The sequence below is a fragment of the Nylanderia fulva genome, unplaced genomic scaffold (assembly GCF_048542155.1).
Source record: "Nylanderia fulva isolate GAGA-0341 unplaced genomic scaffold, ASM4854215v1 Scaffold22, whole genome shotgun sequence".
Taxonomy (NCBI): Eukaryota; Metazoa; Arthropoda; class Insecta; order Hymenoptera; family Formicidae; genus Nylanderia; species Nylanderia fulva.
The window spans coordinates 3,225,851-3,252,457 of record NW_028190285.1 but is presented as its reverse complement, the minus strand read 5'-3'; the positions used below and the strand labels follow the sequence as shown (position 1 = coordinate 3,252,457).

The following is a 26,607-nucleotide window of genomic DNA, read 5'->3' as shown; positions in this document are numbered from 1 at the left end:
ATTACAAATGAAAATTTGACGAATTCTCTCTCTATAGTACTATACACGAATCTTGAATAATCTGGCGCTACAGCTTTACTCTGTAACATTCGCGAAGATTGATTTCACGGTACGGCTTTTTCTCAAAATATACCGTGATTTAACAATAATATTTTGTGAAATAACAAAACCGTGAAAACGTTCAATTAAAAATTGACGCGACTGCTATCAGCTGACTGCATGATCATCGGGGCGCATTCTCTCTATTTTTATGCAGCCATATATGTATAATATAATTAGTAATTTAATATAATATAATATATAATATAATATATTATATATAGATATATTATTATTAATATACAATAATATTATAATATAATATATAATATAATCAGCTATAGCTGATGCACACTTTTAAAAAAAAAGTGTAAAAAACGTGCTCATGGGACACGCGTGCGTGGGTGGTCCAGTCTTGTTGCTTCACTTTCGTTTACGCATGCATAAGCACATGCTGCCGGGCCACATCATTGCTCCTGTTGCTCTCTCGCAGAATAATAAGCGAAACGAGCTCTCCACGTGCGCGATATACACGCATTTTCGCGTGCACATTCGCTGCAGCTCGCATGTAAGTGATATTTAATACATACGGCCAATCTCCAGTCTCTTTTTGCGCGCGACACGTCTTCCTATTGTGAAACATGAAAGCCAAAAGACCGCAGTCAGTCACCATCTGTCGCATCGCGATGAAATGAGATAAACTCTCAAATTTTACAGTGTTCAAACGTTGTACACTGTAATCACAAAATAGGATCATTTCATTTTTAATAAAAAAATAATTAATTGCAATAGAAAATTAATTAATTGACTGCTGCATAAGTTTTTATCTTGACTACTTTTTATATACTTTCTAGATTCTAGAGTAACAAAAATAATTTTTTTTTAAATTTTTATTTTTAATTATAAACAATTTTATGCGAGTAACAGTAAAATTCAATCTTTTAAATTTTTTTAAACATTTGTAACTTATTACATAATAAAGATAAAGAACTAGGCGCTTCAGCACATATTTTAAAACTTATTAAAAGTTAGGATTTTAAACATGTATGACTTTTAAATAAAATTTACTTATATAATATAAATATTGTAAGTCTCGTATGTATAGTAGAAATATTTTTGTACTTGCTAAATATTTGTTATTAATCTAGTTTCACGCTTGTGATAACAGTTTAAGTTATATTACAAGAGATTGATATTAATAGAAGTGCTTACAAGATATATATTTATCCAAAGAAAAGTTTAATCAAATGATTACACATATGTATAAGAACAGATTTAATGCCAAGATATACTCGGCGCCTTCAAGCGCATTAATTAGACGTTGAAACGTTTTGCAAGGAAGTCTTGCTCTCTACAAATACAAACGTTACGCGTGACATTATCGAGAGAATTACACGATTCGAGATTCCGCTATCAAGGATTACAACAATCTTGTAATCTTGCAAACGCATGTCAGACAGTTACTTCGTCTATATATATGATTCCGTGAAAAGATTAACCTTTAAAATATTACCCAACGTTAGCGTTCTCACGCATGCATGCGTGCAACGCGTGCTTAAAAGAGAGAAAAAAGAGGAGAGACCTATCTATTTTATTTCATTTTGTCAAATACCGAAATAAGCCTAACAAGAACAATAGCAACGAGGTGTGAAGCGTTTTACGAATTTCGGTGTGTCAACCGTGGGATGTCGTAATTCTTTTTGTAACTCTTGTCGTCGACTTCTCCGATGGGTGTTCCGTTGCTGACGCAATTGCGTTATCCTGAAATAAGATATAGATCTGTAAGCAATTTATTAAAAATAATTTAAACAAGGGAAACAATAATAGAACTTCCTTTTGTTCTCACAAAACGAGAAGTCTTCATTCGTAATTACAGTTTTTACTTTTAGAGTATCTTTTACACTTTATTCTTTCACACTTTGATCCGATCTATTCCGACTCCGATATTTTAATGCTTATCTGATTCTCGATTGCAGTGTGTATTTGGTTTTAATAATTCGGCATTTTAATATTATGTCTGCTTACAGATCGTTTATATATTATAATTTCACGCAACGTGTCTCTAGAAATAGAAATAAATCACATATTTAATGTAACGTGCGCGTTGTAATAAATTATGGGCGTGTAACAGAATGGACAACGATTTTTTAATTCGAAAGTCCCGATCATAATTTTAGAGGTATATATGTCTATAAATAATATCATATATCAAAATTATTAATATCGATCATTAGTTTGAACAAATTTTAAACGGATTCTTAATTTAAAATTACACCGTTCAAACATTTATCTTTTGACCTCAAATTCAATCTAGGATCTTCGATAGAAGAGAAGAAAAGTGAATTTGCATTTCTATATGTTTCTCAATGCTTAACTGGCGGGATTAATTTTTTCATCGATTATTAATACGCTTTTGAATAATTACAAGTTTTATACTCGTGTAATCTGTCGAAGGATAGATGAATAGAAAGATTTATGATCGCGGAGAACGTGTTACAATAATGATACATTGAAATTGATTTGAATTCGATCCGATTCAATTATAAACAATTTTTAATTTGTTATATTACCTAATTATTTAATTTTTAAATATTTTTTTATCAATGATAAATTATTGAATTAAGGCCATGTGTAACGAGCAATACGATATTATTTTATTATTTAGAGGAAAATTCTTAATTTGAAATAATAATTACACAAACGTTTCGAGCACTACTTGCTCCTCTTCAGTGCGCAAAAAAATAGTGATAATAAATAACGATAATAAATAAATACATAAAATTCTAATAAAAAATCCGCAATACATAGTCAATATAAGTTATATAGTTAAGTCATAGTTATAACGCAAAATATATTTACAATGAATTGAAACCATTAAAATAGTTCGACAAAGTAAGACCCCAATCAGAAGCAGAATGATTCGTCCGGTTATTCATAAAGTATTTTAGAATTATTAATAAAAACTCGGAGTGACACTTATACATTACTCCAAACGAACCACTTATCGTTATTTGACGAAAGTCAGAATTGTTTTTTTATCAATATAGAAATATTTCAAATTTTATGTATAGCAATTTGAAAAAGATGGAAAGAGAGAGAAAGAACTTTCTATAATTGCAATCACGTTTGACTTATTATCATTATTTCAAATTATATTTCTTGCCAATCATTCATTCTCTGGAATTTTCATAATTATATGTTACGCGCCGCGCTGAATTTTTCTGAACTTGTCGAAATGATGACTATAAATAGCGGTCGCGAATTAAAATGTCGCGGCATAAATAACGATTTCGTCGAATTATTTAAGTTTCGCCGCGCATGTGTCGCTTTCTCCAAAAATTCCCTGCGCTTACTAAATATATAAAATTCCGGTTTACATCGGCGCGATTCGTCACAATTGTTGACGTAAGGACAATCCCGGTCGATTCGAAAGTATTTCTGGGTGATGATAGTAAAAGATTTCGTTCTGCAGTTGAATCGAAGATTTAAGCGATTCAATCGTTCAAAAATTCCTCATTCGCCTCGTGAAATCAGATATGGGACAGGAAGAAAAATTATACCCGATTCGAGGGGAGTTCCGGATATAGATATTTGAAAAAGAGAGAGACCACCCGAAGAGAAAATACCTAAATCGTCATCTGTTGTTGCGTAAGCACTGCATTTTCGTCGACGAAGACTGACAGAGAAATTAGGATTGGCTCGAAATCGATTAGTGCTTTCTGCCTTTTCGACGGAATAATTCATTGCGATTTTATATCTTGTTAAGAATAAAAACAAGTCTTTATCATCGTCGCTGAACAAACGACATTTTGCATATGCAATGTCTGATAAAGCGTGTAAAATAATAATTATCCTCTTTTTAAATACGTATAAAATATGACAGCACTAGAAAGCAATACAGTGTTTCAACAAATATGTTAATTTTAACGTTATATCATATTGTGAAATCTTCTTTGATCAATATAATAGTATTATTTATATAGATCTATTTATAAATTTGTACGGGTTTATATATTCTGCATTATTTTTTTATCGAGAACTAATGATTCAATGAAAATGTCGAAGCATCAATAATCGGGTTAATCGATTGAAAATGACTCCTCGCGAACTAAACTTTAGGGAATTAAATTTACCGTTAACAAATTCGCTGTACAATCTTCAATTTATATAAAATCTTACAACACACTGTACATATGATTAATATGTTAATGAATAATAGTTGAATCATATTTGAAGAAATGAACAATATATCAACGATAAATACGTCACTTATTATATGGAATGTTAAAAAATTACGCACATGAAAAAGAATTTGATAAATTAGTGTCAAGTGGGACTAGCAATCAGATAAAATAACAACGCGAATACAGAGATGAATTAATACATTATATAGTTGAAAAAAGTCAGCTTAGAACCGTGAATAACAAAGGATCTCGCGTCCATATATTCCAAGAAAAGATTTTTCTAGCATTTATTTATCGAGGAGGCATAAACGCTTAATTAATTTTGTATAACTTGGAGAGGCGACACACCATCATTCAAATCAGCGAATGGATTAAAAGACAAAATTTACGATGTTTACCTGCTGAATAACGAGGCAATATCGCCACCGTTTCGAAGCCTCGAGGTAAAATCCGGTCGCAGAATCCTTGACGCAGTTCCGTGATTAAAGCAAGAGTGCACAGAGAACCGCGGCAAATTAGTTAAGACGGGGAGATTAAATCTCGTGGGAACCGCTAATCGGATCTCTGGTACAGATTGTCTTCGCGATTTCGTTTTGCTTCGCTCCTTCACGGTGGCCGATCACAAGTAAACCGGTCGATCGCGTCGGGGCCGTTAATTGTTTCTAGTTATAAATTCCTTTTCCTTACAACGTATATATCGTTTATCACAGTTCTTCATGTCGTATGCGATTTATCGTTGTGTAATATATCCCATTATAGACGTCCTCGTGCGTATGCTGTTGGAATTTACAAACGTCATATGCAGCGTTGTTTGCAGGAAAAATTTAATTTTAGCGCATCAGACGAACGATTAATATAATACGTCCGGGTAATACCCATGGTAAATTTATCGTACGTAAGCCTATCATATTTACAACATAACATGTAACTATTAAAAAAATTGCATATATTGGGAAAATTAGTTTAAATGTAATTAAGTGATATAAACTTGGGAAACATTTTAAAAATAATTTGACGTAAATCAACTTGAAAATCATTAAATTGAATATAATACGTTCGGGTAATACCCATGGTAAATTCACGTACCTATCATATTTACAACGTAATGTAACTATAAAAAAATTGCATATATTAAATTATCATATTTACAATGTAATGTAACTATAAAAATAATTGCATATATTATATTATAATAAATTTAAATCTAATTTAATTATTTTTTCAATTATTTTCAAGTTTATTTATTCACGTCAAATTATTTTTTCAATTGTTTTCAAATTTATATTAATAAATTTAAATGTAATTTAATATAAACTTGAAAACGCGGATTGAAAAAATAATTTGACGTAAATAAATAAACTTGAAAATAATTGAAAAAAATAATGACGTGAATAATAAACTTGAAAATAATTAAAGAAGATACAGATATATAGCGGAACGCATAAATTTCCGAAAGATAAAACCTGGCACAATACACGCAATGTTTATGAGCGAGCCTGGATATTTATGGGATTTCTGGGACGATAATTCGGCGACATTTATCGGAAGCACTTGCTATGTAATCTCTCTTTTTCGCTCTCTTTTTTTCTCTTTCAGAACTTTATAACATAAGTTAAATAGAACTCTCTGTGCTTTTTAACTCGCGTCTTATTCTCAATTTTGATAGTGTTATCAGCAAAAAAGTTATCAAATAAATTGAAAAAAGAATTGTGAAATCTCTATCGTATGATGACAATTCAGAATAATCCGGAACACACGTTGAGATTTATATTTACAGTAAGATAATTCTTAAATAATTGTACGAAGGCAACTAAAATAATCGTGAAGTAATTTTTACGAGAGAAGTTCAAGTTTGACACTTTCACTCGTAAGAGATTGAACAAGGAAACAATACGGTATGAAATGAAGAATCCTTTGGAAAACCAGAAATCTATGAATTCGGAGAATATGTCAAGAGATTTGTTGTTCGTATCTCGGCTCAGAATCTTTTCGAGACTAATATTTATCGAGCCGGACTCTGACCAATAAATTTTTCGACATTTTACGGACGGAATAGTACAGACGAAGAAGAACTTTAATCGTTTCTAAACCGTTATTTACAGCCTAGCTTTGTAAACATCACACGAGAAACTTATGCCACAATCTTTATTGTATGACGTCTTCCTCGATAACCCCGCGACGAACGAATCTATCGATCGGTTTGACATTTCTGAGTTGTCATTTAAAGTGAATTAGCCTACAGACATTTTTTCTTCAAAAAATTCTTCAATTAGAACAGCCAATAAATTTCTCCAAAACACAACAGTAATTTTATTTTACAACCAGTGCGGGGTAAAATAATTATATTAGTAGTTTAGCTTTTTAAAGCGCATCAGTATATATTTTGTTGGATTAAATTTATTGTGTGAGAAGATTCTATATAATATTTTATAGAGGTATTTAGAAGAAAATATTTAATAATAGCTATGAAAAATATTATATAGAATCTATATAATATTTTATATATATAGGTATTATTAAATATTTTATTCTAAATACCCCTATATTTATAATAAAATAAATATTTAATGATCGAATTATCAAGTTATTAAGTCATGTTGAGTTTCTCAGAAATCTCTTAACGTGTTTCACTTTAATTCACATCTCGCTAACAAAATATACCTTATTTCGATACAGTACAATGAGCCATAAGTTTGTCCCTTGTTCACGAGCGAGAGAAAGAGAGTAGTTTGACTGAAAACCTGACGCCGAGAAAATGACACAAAGGCGAGCCGAAGCCGCGCCGCGACAACAAACACCATGATCGCACGGTTTGAATCGACGCTAACGAGATTTATGATTGGCTTAAATTTTAAGAGAAAGCAGCTTTCGACGACGACGACGACGACGACGACGTCGACGACGTGCCGGAATCTTGTCTGGACGTGGAAGCCTCGTTAATGCACGCGCCCAACGCGGTGCTGATGCATTCTATACCTTCGTGTTTATTCTCAAAACGTCGTCTCTCGTATGTACACGCGTTTCTCGACGCGCACACGCCTATATAAAAAATAAAAAAAAGGAAGGGAATTAACGCGCGTTATTGCGTCACTAAAGCGGACTCGTGAGATCGCGTGAAAAATTCTCACGTCGTTTTTTTTTTTTTGTTAACGCGGCGGAAAACGTCGGTAGCCGATAATGTGGAAGGACTCGCGATTAAATGAATCGAGATGAGATAAGGATAAAAAATTTTTTATTTGCGATAATTGCAAATTGAAACTACTATTATATATATATATATAGATTGACGAGCGCGGATTAGACACGCGAGCCGCGTTTTCGATCTCTAGCGAAACTCTTTTAAATTTTTTATTTGTAAAAAGTGAATATTCACACTTTCTTTTATATAAGATAAAAATGAATTTTTTTATTCTCCGTTCGTTCTTAGAAATGTACGACATTCTTTTCCACGGACGGAAAAATGCGAGGCTCCGCCTTCACGTTTTTTTTTTTTAATGATCGTTAATGGTATAGTAACAGTATGTAGAAACAGTAGATAATAACTTAATAATTTTCTAAGGCATGCGATATTTGCCGGCGACTGTATTTTATTATCAGGGTGTCTAGTGGTCAGAGAAATCTGGACAACCGGCTATTTCAGGGAATTTTATAAATCTTGGAATTGTCAGGGAAAAGTCAGAAAATTTTACTATTTATCTGGATTTTTCACTATTTTCTACATTTGTCTCAATAATTTGACATTTTTTATTAAATAAATATAAACTTTTCCTTATTTGCTTCGATTATCGCACATAATGCAGATTGTATAATTGATTTAAATTTTTGTTTCAACTTCCGAACCTTTTCATTGTTGACAAAAATATCTCAAGGATTTTATGATTTAACATTGAATTGATTTATCATATAGATATATGCAAATGATATATTTGGAAAAAATAATACTAAAAAGTCAGGGAAAAAATGAATTTCTTGGAAAGTCTGAAAGAGTCAGGGAATTTTTTTCATTGAGTCTACAGGACACTCTGATTATTTGTTGCATTCGGGACATTCGACGCGCCTCTAAAATATCCGAGACATCCGGATATCTGTCATTAATCAATCAAAAGGCCCCGCAATTGAAGACATCCGGGACATACTTGTTGCACACAAAATTGAGACCTGGCTTCTGCTCGGAGATCCCAGAACGAAAGCAGACACTTTACTCGCATCTCGAGATCTACGCGAGATCTTGTATTTTACACGAGCAAAATAAATAAATCCGATTTGCGTGAAAACGCTCTCAGGTATCCCAAGTATGCAAATATATACTCTTCAGATTCTTCAGATCTGCGCATAATAGCATAATCGAGAGATAAACAGTATATATATTCGAGACGATCAATTGTTCATTAAAATTTCAATAAGATATTCTTAGCTTTCTCTTTCTTTCTTTTTTTTTGTATTCTCCATAAAATAAAAATAAATAAAAATTGATCGAAAGTAGACAGCTGCGAGTTGAAAATCTTTTCTCGAAGATGAGCGCCTTATAATATAATAGAAACATTCTCCGTTATATTGCAGATACGTTGCATAAACGTGTGAGAACTAGCATTGATAATTTGCACATTGATTGTTGCACAATGTCGAAGGGCTACCGTGAGGAATTAAATACTATTGCATAGCCATTAATATTGATGGGTGAATATTTGCGGTACATTATTGCACATTGCAATTCGCATATCAGCGAATAAAAGTTGCATACACGCAAGTTTTGCTTTCACGCTAATCGGTGCATAGATAATTTACAATCGGTATTGAAATAACTTTGAAGCATTAATATATTTTTCGCGGGAAATATTAATATTCCGTGAAATAAATTTATATATATATTACTTGTAGAAATATTTATTATATAGAGTATTAAGATATTTGTAACGAAATGTAAAACTTTTTTTACTTAAAGCGTTTTCGCACGGTTCTTGACAGATATTTCTCATTTAAAATACAGCTCAGCAATTTTAAGAATGCACTTTCTACACATTCACAATCGTAAATTGCTTTATTTATTAGCATTGATGAAAAGATATGTATGTGCAAAACTCACAACGTTCTCATGATACACACATGATAAGTCTTTGAACTACATAATTTCGAATTTTTACAGAGTAGAAGAAACGATAAATCATTCTGTAATAGTGATCTTTTCAATCATTGTGATATATGTATATATATCGCGATAATTTTACACGTCTACGTGTACATTAGCATAAAATTTATAGCGATATCCAATGATTGCACCACCAAGAAACACGATAGTATGTTTATTCTTAATTGGCGCATTTTTTCACATCATTATTTTTGTAAAAAAAACACAGATTTAAGCAATAACGTAATATATACATCGAAGCAACGCTTCTTTGTAAAACTGTTTTTTACAAAGGACAAAATTAAAGAAATTTTTTTATAAAATGAAATCTTATCAGTTTTCTATAACGTCTTACATATGTCAAATATGTCACGTATTGATGAAGAGATATGCTCAATTATTATTTTTTATAATATTGCTTATCTTTCTCTATCAGTGGCCTGTGTTTTATGCAAGTTGGTAGCTGCGACATTAGCATATAATACGCGAGATGTTTGATAGCGATAAGGATAACTGTTTTTTTCCTTTTCCGATGTCGCTGATTCACGACGATATTAATTCCTCGTAAACGAAATGTGTCGATCATAAAAATTAATTCGGCGATTTGTAATAGGTAAATTGAAAAAAATTGAGATCGTTAAAGAGAGGGAGAGAAGCCCCTGAGCGTTTCTCGGACTCCATGACTCATTTCGCGATGTAATTTACATCCACCTTCGCTCGCATCATCGCGAGTCACAAATTTGTTTTCTGCGCGTCAATTGCAACCGGAACCGACTGCTGTCTGCGAGCGCAGTTTAGCTACTCTTAAGAGAGCAGTTAAGTCATTTTAAAGGGACTGCGGAGGCGCCGCCGCATTGCGTCTCCTCGCAGATCATCATGATGATTCATCCTGCTCGCTTCGACGCCACTACTTCCGGTTGTCACCGATGACGATGCAATTCTGCGTTCGTCATATTTTTCCGCGCTGGAGAGATTCTCTAGAATATTTAGATATTATTTACTACAAGAGATTTGATCAATTTAATTGAATGCACAAAAAATGATTTATTATATTGTATAAATTATTTAAAAAAAAATAGTGTCAGGAAATCTGGAAAACCGGGTATTTTAGGGAATTTTATAAATTTGGAGTTGTCAGGGAAAAGTCAGGAAATTTTCCTATTTATCTGGATTTTTCACATTATTCTACATTTATCTCAATAATTTGAAATTTTTTATTAAATAAATATAAACTTTTCCTTATTTGCTTCGATTATCGTACATAATGCAGATAGTATAATTGATTTAAATTTTTGTTTTAACTTCCAAACATTTTCACTGTTGACAAAAATATCTCAAGGATTTCATGATTTATCATATAGATATATACAAATGATATATTTGGAAAAAATAATACTAAAAAGTCAGGGAAAAAATGAATTTTTGGTCTTGGAAAATCTGAAAAATAAGTCAGGGAATTTTTTTCATCGAGTCTGCTGGACACTGAGTGTTGGAATGCACACAATTTTTTAAAATACTAATTTTTTGAGTGAAAAATCATTTATTTTATTTGTGAGGTCGTAAGTAAAGGAAGCTTTGATTTAAAATTGCTTTAACAAATTTTCTCTGGAAAATAAAAAGTGTCTCCACCGTAGGATCTCAACTCTTTGAGTTCTACGAGAGACTTGAGAGAGTTCTCACACCCTCTAGTGGTCCATTATCCCTCGTCTGCTAGAACCGCGTCAATGGTTACGGTTTCAACGAGCTAATTTTACGAGCACCGACTCGTCATCGTCTGGTCTTTCTCATGGTGAGAAGAGAAAAGAATATATTCGCCAGATTCATCGCCGCATGAAACAGTAGCTTGGAGTGGACTCGAAGAAGCCGGTCGAGTAGTAGATGAGGAAGAAAAAGGATTAAAAAAGACGAGATATACAAGTAAAAAATATTTAAAAAATAGAAGAAGTAAGAGAAAGGAAAAAAGTTCTTGAAGCAGAGAACGAGAAAGAAAGAGAAGAAACGAGGAAGAACCGAGCCGAGAAGCCCCGGCGTGACCCCAGAAAATTAGATAAATTCTATGTTACATATGTCATTATCGCTCTTTATTCGACCTCGCTGGATCTTATATATGTTAGTTGAGAATAATCAATTAAGCTAATCGAGAGTTCAGACAACCTAGTGAACGTTTTGCGCCTTGCTATATTTTTTAAAAATAGTTTTTACTTAAAAATATTACAAAAATGCAAAATGAAAAGACAAGGAGGGAACGACAGAGAATGTATATAGGTGCATATAGATACTATGTAAAACTTTGAAGAAGAGTAAGAATGCATTTCCAAGAGTAGATACTATATATTTACCATATATGCGTATATGCGTTGTCATTATTCTGCCGCTATTATACACGCAACGTTACATAAACGATTGAGTCTTTAAAGAAACCATTACGATGTTTTGTTTTCAGGCTAACGTGAGCCAGGCCGAGTATGAAAGAGCACATAGAGAGTACCTGAAACAAGTGCAGCTGTCGCACGACGAACAAGAGTCTAGAAGACGACGGGATCTTCGCGTATTTCAAACCGCAGGTAAAGTCACTTCAATTTTTGCCGAAATCGTCAATTCAAATTTCAAACGCCAAAATTTAATTTTAATTTTAAAACTGGAAATAATTTAAAAATGCAGCAGTACATCTCTCGCAAAATCACTCCTTTACTTATGTTGTTGAATAATTAACATAATGAATAATTAATACACACAATTAATAAATACAAATATGAATAGATATAGGTATCATTAGAGATTTATGTATATACATTACGAACATATTTCCAACGAAGATATAATTTCCATTCTAATCGCGACTGTTTAAAAATTTCCGAAATTTAAGTTTACTCCGAAAACAAGCTAGGTCTAGGAAATCGGCGATTTCGATTGATCGGACGATTTCGCGTTTTTCCACTTCTGCGAATTAATATGTTTGCTCGTATATAGACGAGCCGATTGCGTGTGCGAATATGTACCGCGTATATGATACGAGTGAAAAACCTTGCGCATATATACATTCGCGGTACAACGTATCCAACAAAAATAAATGCGAAAAACGAAGTTGCACGCGGAGAAGAGAAAGCGAGAAGGGGAACGCAATAGTTGTCCTGCGACCTGTCGATACGTCACTTCGATCGACGCGTTGGAGAACGCATTCAAGTCCCGCGCTTGCGGTTTCACAGAAGCTCCGGATCCTCCTCCGGATGGATCGATCGGTCGAACGGAGCAATAAAAGTCGCGCTTCGAGGAAGAAAGGAAGCGGCATCTCCTCGTCGGGAGAAAAAAAAAAGGGGGACGATCGGTTAATATTTATTTTTTCGGAGTCGACGAACTCTCCGAAGCTCTAGAAACTTTTTTTCCACAAATTCTTCGAGTCTCGCGCGTCTAAAAGCACGATATTTTTCGCGAAACGAGGAGCCGCGCCTTTTGACATCGGTCGATCGATCGATTGATCGCGCGCGCGATCTCTCGCGCGGTAGGAAGAAAAAGAAGCTTGCCGGAAGCGAGATCTAAAAGCGTGTTTCTTCAAGGATTCTGGGAAAATATACGTGTGCTATTATTGGCCGTTTACCTAATTTCTCTCGCGGCATGGCTGATATAGAGAAAAGATACCTACTTCGCCGATTTATACTTGGCGAGGAATGAACAGCATTCATTTTAATTAAAATACATTATTTTTTTATGCGTCTTGTTGAAAGATTTCGTCGACGGTCTTTTTCGGCGAGACAGCTTGTAATTGAAGTCGATGATGCTTCAAAGGTTGTCAATCTTGAAATCATACTTGCCGAACTGATAATGTAATTAACGCATGATATTAAATTTGACTCTTGTCATCTATGAATTATTTATTTTAGATTAATTAAATTATAATTTTTTTCTTTATTACAAAAGCGAAGAAGAGTTTACTTTTCAAGCTATTTCTATCAATATAATTAAATTTTAATTCTAAAGGGAATTAAAAGAGCCAATCAAATATTAATAACGCGAATACGAGATAATGTATGATCTACAATAATTCGCGGTGTGTCCAAATTAAATTTGTCCTTTCGGAATTAATCTTTCCCAGTCTTGTACAAGATTATCCTTACATCGGGCCTTCTATCTTCTTATCCGACTTGTCTTCTATATAAGGATAATAAGACTCATTGTCAGTAATAGGACTCCGCTTCGCTGCGTTCAATTGTGTCAAGCAATTAACCGAGTCAGATTCGTGAAATCTGAACAATACAAGGGGAGGAGCACTGTATACACCGATCCGACAAATTAAGACGTGAGTCTCGCTAATGAATTTTGCGACGACTCGAGACTCGGCGCTCAATTACAGACACCCTAAAAATAATGGATCAAAGAGATCAAAGTCGGCAGATCTAGACAGACAGACAGAAGTCGGTGACCACTACGACTTTATGTTGGGTTTAACTTCAACACACACACACACATATTTATGCACATCGAGTGCACTCGAGTTCGTCCATCGAGTCGAAACCAGTCTGAAGTGGACACTCGTCTAAAGGTGCGCTACACTAGGCTAAAGGTGCGCGAAGCAAAAGATGATCTCTTCTGGTGGGTCCCTCTTTCTCTTCCACTCTTTCTCTCTCTCTTTCGTGCGCGCCAAACTCCGTCGTGCACACAGCATGTTATTATGAAATAGAAATTCCGACCGCGGCGGAATGCCGAGCGACGAGTTCCCGAATGCAATAAGAACAAATCGCAGAAACATACCGCGAGAAGTAGTCTGCCTTGCTTTATCCGCGAAACCCGGACGAAACCGGGAACGGTATCATTGCAGAGCATAACCGATACATGAAGGATCGCGAAAAGCCCTCCCGCTCTCACGTCTTCTGGATCTCTCGGGAGAATCCCGCTCTTCTCTTCGGGATTTATTTCAATTATCCGACCAGCATCGAGGTACTCTCGCCGCAAGTACAAAAAGTTTAAATGAAGATTATAGCCTTATATGATCGAAAAGTCATCTGTGGAAACGATAAATTTGTGAGATTATCTTCTCATTCGTGGAACAAAGCATATAGCTAAATTTTAGCTGTCCCTTAATTACACATGAAATTTAATTGATTGGGTGTATATCTTAATTGATATATTGAGTGTGTTTAATCATGAAATTTAGTTATCATGCCTCAATTTTAGCTATATGTAATAGTTTTTTAGCTATTGTTTAAGAAGAATTTTATAGCTAAGACATATTATATTCCAGTTAAAATTTAGGCAAGATAATTAATTTTTATGTATAACATAAGGACAGCTAAAATATAGTATATAGTAGCTAATTATTTTTCGTGTTTATTTCTTGTTATCAATAAAATACTATATAAATGAGAGGAAAGAAAAAGAGTTTCGCTTTCGAAATGTCAATGACATTGATGATTCGACGAAGTGATCCCGATTTAATTTGGGCATTGAGAGATGCGAATGCCGCCAGTTATTTTGTCAAAATATTATGAAATGTCAAAACGAACCGGCTAATCTTAGATTTTCTAGGCTGAAAATATCAGTGCTCTCTATTATTAGTTTCTATTAATTTTTATTTTATCTTTCCATGAATTAATCTATAAGAACCAACATTCTTATCAATCCCAAGTTATTTGTCCAAATATTAATTACAACATTATATTTATTTGATTCCACTTTTTTGAGATCAGAGCTTTTCTAATGGATTTGATGGAAGAGACGTAGAAGAAAGATGAACGATATTTTTCCCCAATTCCCCAGTACAACAGGAAACATTCCTCGTTTGATGTTAAAACTGTAATGTTCAATGATGATCGCGATCTCAATTCCGAATCATCTCCCAATGATGCATCCTGAATGTATTGTATACACGCGCGGTCCAAAGTTAACCCACTTTAACTCGGCGTGTTGATCGGATTCCGGGCGCGATTTTCGAGAAATTCCGCGGCTATATAGCGACGGTGGAGGGTCACCTGTGCGTACATACACATACATCGTGGCGTTTATTTTGGGACGCGTGTGTCGACTCATAAAGCCTATAATAAGCGCGGCACGCGGACCAGCTGATTGACGGACGCGCGCGTGGCGCGTTATATTTGGAGAAATATATCGCAAGACGGGGACTGATTCATCTCTCTCTCTCTCTCGCTCGCTTTCGCGGTTGAATTCTCGTTGAATGACGACGGCGAGAGGATCCAGGCCGCCTCCGTTCTGGGATACGCAAAAATGTCCGGATGCCGTGGATTCCTGGGCTATATTTTGCGCGTATACCGATTATATCTGGTCAATCGCCAAGCGAGAAATCGTCTTCGGGCGTATGTGTATGTATATTTTTGTCGATTCATTGTCGAGAGAGAGGCTGATTGAATGAACGGTCGATGCGTCATCCGCGTATATCGTACCAGGATGCGACGACAGGACTTGAACTGTTCCGCGCTAAAATTGACGTACTCTCGGAAAAATGCGCGCGTGTAATCCTCCGGATATAGAAGTCCAGTTTCTGAAGAATCGTTTGCGGAATAGTTGCCTATTCTACAGGATATTTCATGTATACATTCGCGATTATTTCATATATTTACGACTGGTCTTCGCTGATTTCGAAAATAAAATAAAAAGGTGGAAATATAAAGAAAGATTGCTTTCATATTTTTAATAGTCTTAAGAAACTTTAATTTTTGTTTCGAGACACGATAAAAAATGCGTTTTTTAATATATTTTTGTCATTTTATATACAATGATGCAATCTTAAAAACTGAAAGAATTTCTGCAGGATAAAAGGAGGATTCGCAATATTTATTTTTATTCTTTTATCTTAATAGTAACTAAATGTTATAATAAAAGATTTGTATAAATGTAGACTTGCAATTGTCAATGATAAATATATATACTTATCGAGCATTTCCCGTTCACATTATCAATAGATTTTTGCTAATTTTAACTACAATAGTTTCTTGATAACGTTACAAAGAAGATATAAACAAGCGTCACATCGCATTAATGAGCAAATTTGCTTGTGTTTAATCGAATAAAGAAAATCAAATTACCCGATGTATCTAATTAGAGAAGATAAATAGTACACAAGATTAATGACTCAATTCGTTCTCGATTGAGCCATCATTCACACAATGTGTATCACATAAACATGATACTCTAAAAGTATCTACATCTCTCTAAAAGTAGATTTTTTCGTTCTGCCATGCCTTGAGAAAACAAACCCGAATGATTTCATCGAAATGCACGTACGTTGAAATTATTCGACGCACGTGTTTGTTAAGAAACATCTCTAGGGAAACATTTAAGTGTTAGAATGATGGATTGATTTGTCGATTGATATGCAACATAAATCCAATTCATTTTACATTCACCGAATACATTGGATTTTGAAAGAGTAAACGTGTCAATTACAAATCAAAATAAATAGATTTTCATACAATTTTACACAGTGCTTAAAAATTAAATATTCTCTTAATTATATGCATAAAGGTTTAATTATATACAGAAAGATCTCTTTGGCTTAGTGACTATAAAATCCAGGTTTTTAGTGAAAATTGTATTCCGTATAAAATTGATTGCGATATATAATAATAATTGAAAAGATTAAGTTAAAGTTCTTTTTTTACAAATTTTTGTTTTAATATAAATAAATGACAAAAGTAGATATATATTTTAATTAACTGAAATGCACAGAATTATTAATTTGTTATAATTATACAAAAATATAAAGTCATACTTCTTCCACTTCGTCTAAAATTCGTAAATAAGAATCCGCAATTGAGAGAACATCTGGTACTTTTAGTATATTGCACGTGTATGTATTAAATGTTTACAAAATCCGCTTTTTTTTTTATTCGATTACGTGAGGAAATTTGCAGAAATAGACGTCGATCTATTTGGAGAACGGAGGATTAAAAAGTAATGCCCTCGTTTTCTAAAAATGTAGAGAATTCCGTGATGCCGCACGAAAAACAGACGGAAAAAAGGGGAGGAAGAATAAAAATGGTAACGCGGACAATTCTATACCGAACATGTGAAACGACGAGGCGGCGGTGTGTTGGCTCGTCGTCGGATAAATTATTCGAGGAACGTGATAACCGAGCCGAGGGCAGAGTACATGTATATCAGGCCCTAAAAGTCGAGCGGCGTCACGAATTTTCTTTACGCGGCGATGCAGCCCTCTAATTGTGCGACACCATAAATAAGAGCGTTAATCAGTGACGCATTCTGAGTATGCGGCGAACCGTGTGAAAGAGTCTTACTTTCTTTTGTACTACTCATTTTTTATTTTTTCACATTTTTACATGCAAAAGAGGTTTATATTATTATTCAATAATATATAGCGCATAATTATATTATGAATTATCATATGATTAAATCGATAGAAATTATATATATATATATTTCTACAATATACATATATCTCAGTTGTGCATATACATTAATAAATTGCGCGTGAAAGAGTCTTACTTTCTTTTGTACTACTCATTTTTTATTTTTTCACATTTTTACATGCAAAAGAGGTTTATATTATTATTCAATAATATATAGCGCATAATTATATTAGGAATTATCATATGATTAAATCGATAGAAATTATATATATATATATTTCTACAATATACATATATCTCAGTTGTGCATACATTAATAAATTGCGCGTTTATTATTGTTGAAATAAAAGTGTTATACGTTCGAGAGAAATTTTGTTAAAGTGTCGCCAATTGATTATTTATTTTTGAAATTTCACAAAAAACGCGGATTTCGAGGAATATAAACATTGTTTTTCCACAAATCGTGCCAATTCTTTATTCTTGTAACTATTCAAAAATTTCACGCGAAAAGAATTATTTGAGATAAATAAAAGAAACGCATACACTTTAGTAGATTCTTCGTTTTAATTTATATATACATATTTTTTCACAAAATAAATTTAAATAAAAAACAGATAAACCCCAACACAATCATACTTGTAGTATTTCGGACGAAAGTGTGGCGTAATCATGCTATCGCGTCGCTTTAATTATAAGTACGTTGCACTTCCTTTTTCTCACAATGCGCATGAGACTCTTCCGTCCTTTATGACGCCCAAAATCCTTGTAATTATCGCGGCATCCGTAATAACGACACCAACCAATTAAACATGCCGTGACAAGCTCGGAAAACGCGGTGTGTGATTGCCGGTGTGTATATACATATATCGTGAAGGATAATTAATGACTCCGCGAGAGTTTTCCTAAGGAGCCGTCCGGCCCTCATAAATAAGATTTAATCAGTGCCCAGAGAGAGAGAGATAGAGAAAGAAAGGGACGATGTGAGAGCCGAGTTTCTTATTCTTTCTCTTTTTCTCTCTGAAACATTTATCTCCTCTATCCTATTTTAGATTCTAGATTCGATTCTCGCACGCTTCAGAATGTGACTTTTACTGCCGCCGAAATGCGAGCGATTTACAAATTCTTTCTCGGAGTAAATCTTATTAATTGTTAGAACGTTCGTCCGAAGATGTGTTGTTTACAATATATTGGCGCGCGATCAATTTTTTTCGGCGATATATTTTAAGAAAAAATAAAATACGCGTTAGAAAAATGAGGATATATTCAGGATGAACTAATGGTTATTGTGAAATTTATATTCATACAAGATTTTTAATTACTCTTGACAAAATGAAAGTTATTTCCCACATAAACTCAGAAGCGAAGTGGAACAGAAAAAAAAACAAACTTCGATAAATAAATTTAATATTAAAGGTTTTTTTATAGGTATACATTACGCGAACGTCAAAAGGGATTAAATTTGGGTTTTCTCTGTGTCATCTCTAAAACATCTCCGCGTGATCGGCAATAATGCTTCTTATACATGCCGATTTGGTCGGAAGGCCGAAATATACCGAATAGTTTCGTGACTCAGAGATCGAGATTTGTTTATGCGCGACGAGTATTCCATCCGGTAGGCGATTTGCGAAAATATTCCTTGCCAATATACGTGGGCGATTATAGAGATATCCTAGAGCAGGAATGCAGAACGTCGCTGCAGAATGCGAACGGGTGCATCTGCAGTCGCAAATACGCGTGAGAATTGTTACATGCTCTCGCGAGAGAATCGACGGGAATTCAACAGTTCCTGTCGTTATTTAAGTAATATGCTTTTAAAATGCCCCGGCTCTTAACACACCGTAATTTCTCTTTTATTACTCCCCCATTAATTAATTGCTTGACAGTTCACGTTCCGAGTTAGTTCATTCCAATTTAATTTCGAAGAATTTGTACGATCAATAATTATTTATATTTATTACATGTAGAAGTGGTATATAATATTATATATATTAATACTATATATGTATTATTACATTATATAGAGATCTTTTATACACAGATTTATTATTTTATTGCAAAAATATTTATAACATTTATCCGAAATTTAATATTAAAAAATAATGTGTAAAGTTTTTTTTTTCAAAAATCATATAACTGTATAGAGGCAAAGTTTCTCCGTAATTTCGATTTGTTTGGGAAAAAAATATAGGATGATATTTGTAAAATGTGTTACATATTCTTGAATCGAATTTAAATTGATTCATGTTTTTTCTCGAGCTTTTCTGCATTTTTATATGTAAGAATCAAGGAAAGATTCGTTTCCGTTGTGGCGATATAAACGACAGACAATAGACGAATTGTTGTTCGCTTTCGAAATTTACCGTGGATATAATCTGTAAATCTCTCGAGGTATAGAAAGAACACAAACGTTGACAATCGCGACAAAAAGAAACTGAGTCACGCTTACGAGCAAAACTCTTGCGCAGCCTTCCGTATCATTTTGTTGCGAGAATTAAATTACAATCTAAATGGATCAAGAATGTTTTCTTCGTATCAATTAATATAGACAATCTCTTATTCTGTATGATTCTTTGAATATTTTATAGCGTTTTTTTAATTATATTATCATGTAATCAAAGTTCTACATTAAGATAGCTATTTTTCTCAACTTTTACCGCAACATTCTCAAAATTGTATAAGATGAATGAGCAAAACTAAAATTTTATTCAGTGTCAACAAAAGATGACATGTTTTTTTATTCGAAAAAAAAATTATTCTTTGCTGAAGTGTGTAATTTGTAATATTTCATACTATTTTTACACACATGATATATCGTTATTAAAATTCTCTAATAATCGTATACATATATAAAATTCGTTGTCCAGTTTAAAGAAGTAATCGCCTAATGACGCGAATAATTTTTCATTTACGTAATACTCGTGTATAATACATTAATGGATTTGCGTTTCTTGTTGCAGAGCATCCGGGGAACAGATCAAGCGTAAACTGGAAAGGAGGGAATCACCGTCATTTCCTGTACTTTCCTGTCACGGTTTCCCATGACACCGAAGAAGACGTCACGGTCGATCATGCGTCTTTAAGATTCCTTCTTCAAGGCGATCATAGACGCCCGCGTGATCTGGAAGTCCTAGTTTACATCCGCACGCCAATCTCCCAGCGTCTTCTGCTACGGCACAAAATTTCACAGAGACACACGACGGACTCCCGATGGCTCGAATTGGATTTCACCGAAGCGGCCGCTAGCTGGCTCGAGCGGAACCTGGACAACTACGGTCTCGAGCTGGAGTTCCTTCACGACGGCCGTCCGACTCGGCGCGATATCTCCTACACGACCTTGAACGTGTTCATCGCGTTTGAATCGGGTGGCAGGAGGAAGAGATCCACGCTCAAGGAGCTGATGCCGCTGCACAAGGGTCGGCGTAGCAAGTGCAAGGGTGACAATAACAAGAAGTGCTGCCGGCACGAATTGACGGTGATGTTCAAGGACTTGGAGGGCTTCGAATTCATCGTGTATCCGAAAGGTTTCGATGCCGGATACTGCAAGGGCCGTTGCCCGCCTCGCTACAATCCGGCGCATCACCATGCGCTATTACAAAGCCTGTTGTGGAAGGAGGACCGGAAGAGGGTACCCAAGCCATGCTGCGCACCCAGCAAGCTCGATCAACTGAGGATCGTCTACTTCGACGAAAACGATTCGACGCACCTGAAGGTGTCCTACTGGAAGAGTATCCAGGTGCTGGAGTGCGCCTGTTCGTGAGGAAGAGGAAAAGAGCGATACGGTCTATCATCTCTAGAGTCTACGCTCTACCATCACCGAGGACTCACCAAAGAATTGCCCGAATTACGGTTCGGTGGTGCCACATGTGGTTGCATCAAAATATATATATATATACATATTACTAATAATCATTAATAAATACATTAAGTAAAGGCGAAAATATAAAAATATATTATAATAATTTGAGTAATTTTCGAATTTTTGTGTATCTCCGCGATATTCTTTCAGATTTTCGTTCTTTTTCTTCCTTTAGACTCGTACGATGATTCGAGGCATTACCGAACACGTCAGACTCTGTAACTCGTTTAGGGTCTCGCATTGACTGTGATACTAACGATATTTACTCATCATTATATTCCTTATTACGTAACGACCGCGTATTTTATATCATTAGGATATCTTTGCTATGTTTGGACCTGGTTTAAAAAAAAAAAAAAAAAGAAAAGCAAGTCGCTGTAACAAACTCTCATTGCATTTTTGCATGCTTAATATTGTGGACAATTATAGCGATGACGACGATGTTGATTACGATAATCATGTTACTTCGTTTTTTGAGAGAGTGTCCTCTCTGTACGAAACGCCATCATTGTATATCTATAACGCCTTATATCTTATATAATACCTTTTATCTGTTAATTTATTACAATCACGCAAATTGTTGTGCGAAATAATTTGTAGATTACAAGTCGATGTCTATTAACATAAAATGTGACAGAATTAAAATTCTTTATTCTACCAAACTGATTTTATATGTTAAGGTTTTATTAGTTCCTATATAGTATTACGAATAAAATCTCGAATATTCTTTAAACTCTTCCGCGAATGTAACTTAACGATTGCGAATATATATGTCACTTTCTTGCAAAATTTCAATGTTTTGTACAAAATCTTCGAGTTAATTGATAACCGCCGTAAATCAATTTTATGCATGTTGTAAGCATTTCAAGCTCTCTATCTGTGAAATAATATTTATTTTAACTACGAAATATAACATATCGTGTATATTTAATCGAACGCGAAATAAAATCTATAATAAAAATTTGTTATTTACGCATCAGTATCAAATTGTGTAAAATTGTAAAAGTGTAAAATTTATAATACATTCTATCCGTATTATATATGCACTCTATTGTAAATTGTAATCTAATTAATCACCAACGGCGTTATATTATCGTCATTATTCCTCTGTCTCTTTTAATCGATTATCGACAAAATATCTGATGATGAAAATCTATTTATAGCAAAATCTTAAATATATATAATCTGTCAATTTTTTCAATAAAATGTGTTTATTTTTTTCTTCTACTTTGCAGTGGCATTTATAAACAAATTATAATTAAATATATTAAAGTTATATAATAATATAATTAATACAACATTCTTATTAATTTACTAATTCTTCGCAAAAATCATCAAAAGAACTTTAAAATCGATATCTCAGTAATTAAATAAAGTGTGTGTATGTATGTATGTATGTATATATATTTTAATATTTTATTGTATACGCTATTATTTTATTTTATTATATTGCTTTTTTATATTAAAAATTATAGAATTGTACAATTATAAAAATCACACTTTGAATCATGTGTTACAATTTTATGAATAGAATGTAACATGAAATTTACTATCGGCGCAAAGGGTTATCTCGATAGTAATAAAGTTACATTGAGCGTGACGCCGCTTACCCCGTTCAAGTTCGAAGGTTACATTGTATGTACATTATGTAACAACGCACATTCATGCCATGTCGGGTAATTATAAAAAAATGCTATCCTTAAACCGGTGACACTGGCTTAGTCGTCCTGATAACGATTGGAAAATGAACGCTTTCTTTGACTTTCTCTTTCAACAAGCATACTGGAAAAAATGTCTCATCACAGTTTCACAAATTATAATCATATCTCATTAATCATAATTTACAAATTGGTCAGCAACAATATTATTTAAATGTGCAGCATTTTAAGAAATGAAATCAATCACTGTCTTGAAATAAAAACTACTACATTTACAAACATTTATGTTTGCTTAAATAAAAATATATAATATAAAAAAAGAAACAAATAATATATAATGAGATAAAAATAATTAATTTTATCTTCTGTCTGTTTCAATTTCCCTTTTATCAGAAAATAAGTTTCGGCATTTTTTATCAATGAATAAACGATTACCTTCGTCCTTGAAAGTTTTACTTATATTTTTATATTTATAAAGTATAACTTATATGTTTATATTTATGCAAAATAGATGCAATAATTAACAAGAATCGTAAATCAAAAAATAATTAAAATAAAATTGAGTTTGACAATAAATGATTATTTTACTTTGAAAGAATTGAATAAATAAATCTATGTGCAAATTTAATTTTTAATTTCAAGATTTATTTTCTGGAAATAGTTTTCATAACTATATTTCATACAGTACCATATTTTTAATCTCCATTTTATCTTGCAATGACATTTACGCTGATTTCAAACACATACGTTTCCTGCGTGTTCTGAGCGTTAATTATTGTTATCTGAATCATATCCTCTCGTTCGTTTGCAATGTAAGCACCATAAAAAATTGTAATATTGCAAAACGATAATATATAATTAATAACAATATGATTGAAGAAACATATACAAAAATTAAAAAAGTCAATTTTATAGGTGGAAAAGTGTCTTAATCAATTATACATATTGCATCAGAAATTTACACATTTATTCATAATTAAATATTTAAATAATTTTCTCTGACCAATCAAACAAACATCTGCAATAACATCCCGATTCTCCTAAGAATTAGTTCAAATTTCACCACCAGGTGGCGCGCAACTAGGCGCCGACGACGCATTCTGGTGGTGAAATCTTGAACTAATTCCTAGGGGAATCAGGGGCAGAAATATAATAACTTTCAATATGGCGTCTCCATTCTTGTCACCTGCAGTGTTCCTATTAGGGACCAGCTGTACGCGCAAGCGCGCTTTTGCGCATGTGTGGCTAGAGAGATACAGTGACGCACATATACGCAGTTTGGCGGGATCGTGTACGATAAGGTATTATAGCAGAATATTATATATATTATTTAATATATCTGTGATACATAAGTAATATTATGCATTATTATTTTTTTATTAATGATTTTAATTTAAGAAGAAATATGCAATTTTTTTTCTAATTAATAAGTGCAATTTTATTTTTTATAATTATTGAATATACTGTACAATATTATTTCGGTTTTTATAATTTAACAAAAAAAATTATAATTAAATTTAAAATAAAATATAATATTTATAATTTTATAATTAATAATTATAACTTTTATTTATTTCAATTCTTATTATAATTTATTAATTTTATTATTGTTAATGAATACTGATAAGATTTTTGGCCGTTTTCATTATCCTTGCAATAAATGTTGGTATTCTTTGAAATTTCTGCCAAATTAAAGATTTTTATTTTATTTATGTATAAAGTGTTTTATTTTATATCATCTTTATCCTCTTCCTTTTAATTCTTTATTATAATTTATATATATTAAATACTTAAATTTTAAATATTTTTTAAATATATCTGTATATATATATTTCATTTTTTAATATGTTGAAAATTTTTTTTAAATATTTTCAATGTAGCCGGGTAACGGTGCCTCTTTTTTCTAGTACGACATACTTCACTGTGGCCGCGTGCTCGCGCATGCGCCGGTCTCTAATCGAAACATTGGTCACGTGATCGATTTTAGTTCGCTCCGAGCAAATAGGTTAGCTTCCTTTCCAAGAGAGAATTTGCGCATTCCGAGCGCTATTTACCGTGAAGGTGTGTAAAATATCGAATCCAAAAATATTCTTATGATCCGCGCAAAGTCGAATAAATGCGAATAATATTCTTGTTTCAGCAGTTGAACTAAATTTGCAATTTGTGATATTAAAATGCAATTAATGCTCGTTTAAATGTAATGTTACTTAACAATGAGGTAACCTACAAAAAGAATTTATGTTTCACGCAGGATGGCTCCGCGATATGAATTGGCTGTTGGCCTCAACAAGGGTCATAAAACAACGAAAATTCGTGTGGCGAACAGCAGATCTGAAAAAGAGAAAACTGTCTGCATTCGGCCAGCTAGATTAAAAGGGGTTAGTGTATTAAAAAATGTATAACTCTCCTATTGTTATTGTATGTTGTAAAACTTTCAATGTGTAGATATTTTATAATTTCGTAGATAAATATTCAATATTCTCTCATGTACTAATTTAGCTTTCATTTATTTTATTTCAGAAACAAACCAAACACAGCAAATTTGTGCGAGATCTGATCCGTGAGGTCACTGGACATGCTCCTTATGAAAAACGTGCTATGGAGTTGCTGAAAGTGTCGAAGGATAAACGTGCTTTGAAATTTTTGAAGAGAAGGGTAAGCGTACAATTTTTACTTTTTAGATAGGTAATCATTTTTAAGAACTTATTGAATTTCTTATTTTTCATGTAATTCTACTTTATAATCTGAATTGTTTTACAAATGCATGTACCATAGTAGGAGAAAAATACATAAAAATCTTTATATAGATTTGAGATTTTCAGATATACGTTTTATGTAAAAGAAATTGCATATATTCTTATAATTTTTTTTTATTGCTTTTTTAGCTAGGAACACACATCCGTGCTAAGAGGAAGCGAGAAGAGCTTGGAAATATCCTGGTACAGATGAGGAAAGCAGCTCATCATTAACTTTTTTTAAGTATGTAAAATCTACCCATTACTTAAATAAATCAATATTTCAACAAAAAGATAAATTATTTCAGGAAGATCAAAGTCCTAAATATACTCCTTTTACCATCTTCAAACAAAATGAAATTTAATTGTAATAACTTTATCTTATTAGTTATCTTTTACTATATGTATTAAAAGTAAAATGTATAGGATGAGATAAATAGTGCATTAAAATAAATGTTTTATAATTAAAGCAGAAATAGATGTGACAGAACTAAGAAGATCAATAATTTGATTATTATATCAGAAAACAATGAAAATAAAGATATATAAAAAACAACGAAAATAGATTAAAATTTTTTTATTTTATCATAAACTAATCATTTCAAATATATTTGTAAATGGACAACAAGATTAGTAAAATATTTAGACATACAAAATATTCTGCAGTTCTCTGCATAAAATTTTAATATTCT

General features: G+C 33.0%; 2 protein-coding genes across 2 annotated transcripts in view; both read left to right on the top strand.

The window, feature by feature from the left end:
• mav (TGF-beta domain-containing family member maverick) overlaps positions 1-22,509 on the top strand; it is a 30,945-nt gene extending 8,436 nt beyond the window's left edge. The window contains exons 2-3 of the mRNA XM_029299911.2: positions 11,792-11,912; positions 20,624-22,509. Coding sequence (XP_029155744.2) covers positions 11,792-11,912; positions 20,624-21,423 — 921 coding nt within the window. The 3' untranslated portion in view covers positions 21,424-22,509. The remainder of the gene's footprint in view (positions 1-11,791; positions 11,913-20,623) is intronic.
• A 2,647-nt stretch (positions 22,510-25,156) lies between these two features.
• On the top strand, positions 25,157-26,214 carry RpL36 (ribosomal protein L36). The gene is made up of 4 exons (XM_029299921.2): positions 25,157-25,241; positions 25,432-25,558; positions 25,701-25,835; positions 26,066-26,214. Exons 2-4 carry the CDS (start codon positions 25,433-25,435, stop codon positions 26,147-26,149), a joined length of 345 nt encoding a protein of 114 aa, XP_029155754.2. The 5' UTR covers positions 25,157-25,241; position 25,432; the 3' UTR covers positions 26,150-26,214.
• The last annotated feature ends 393 nt before the right edge of the window (positions 26,215-26,607 follow it).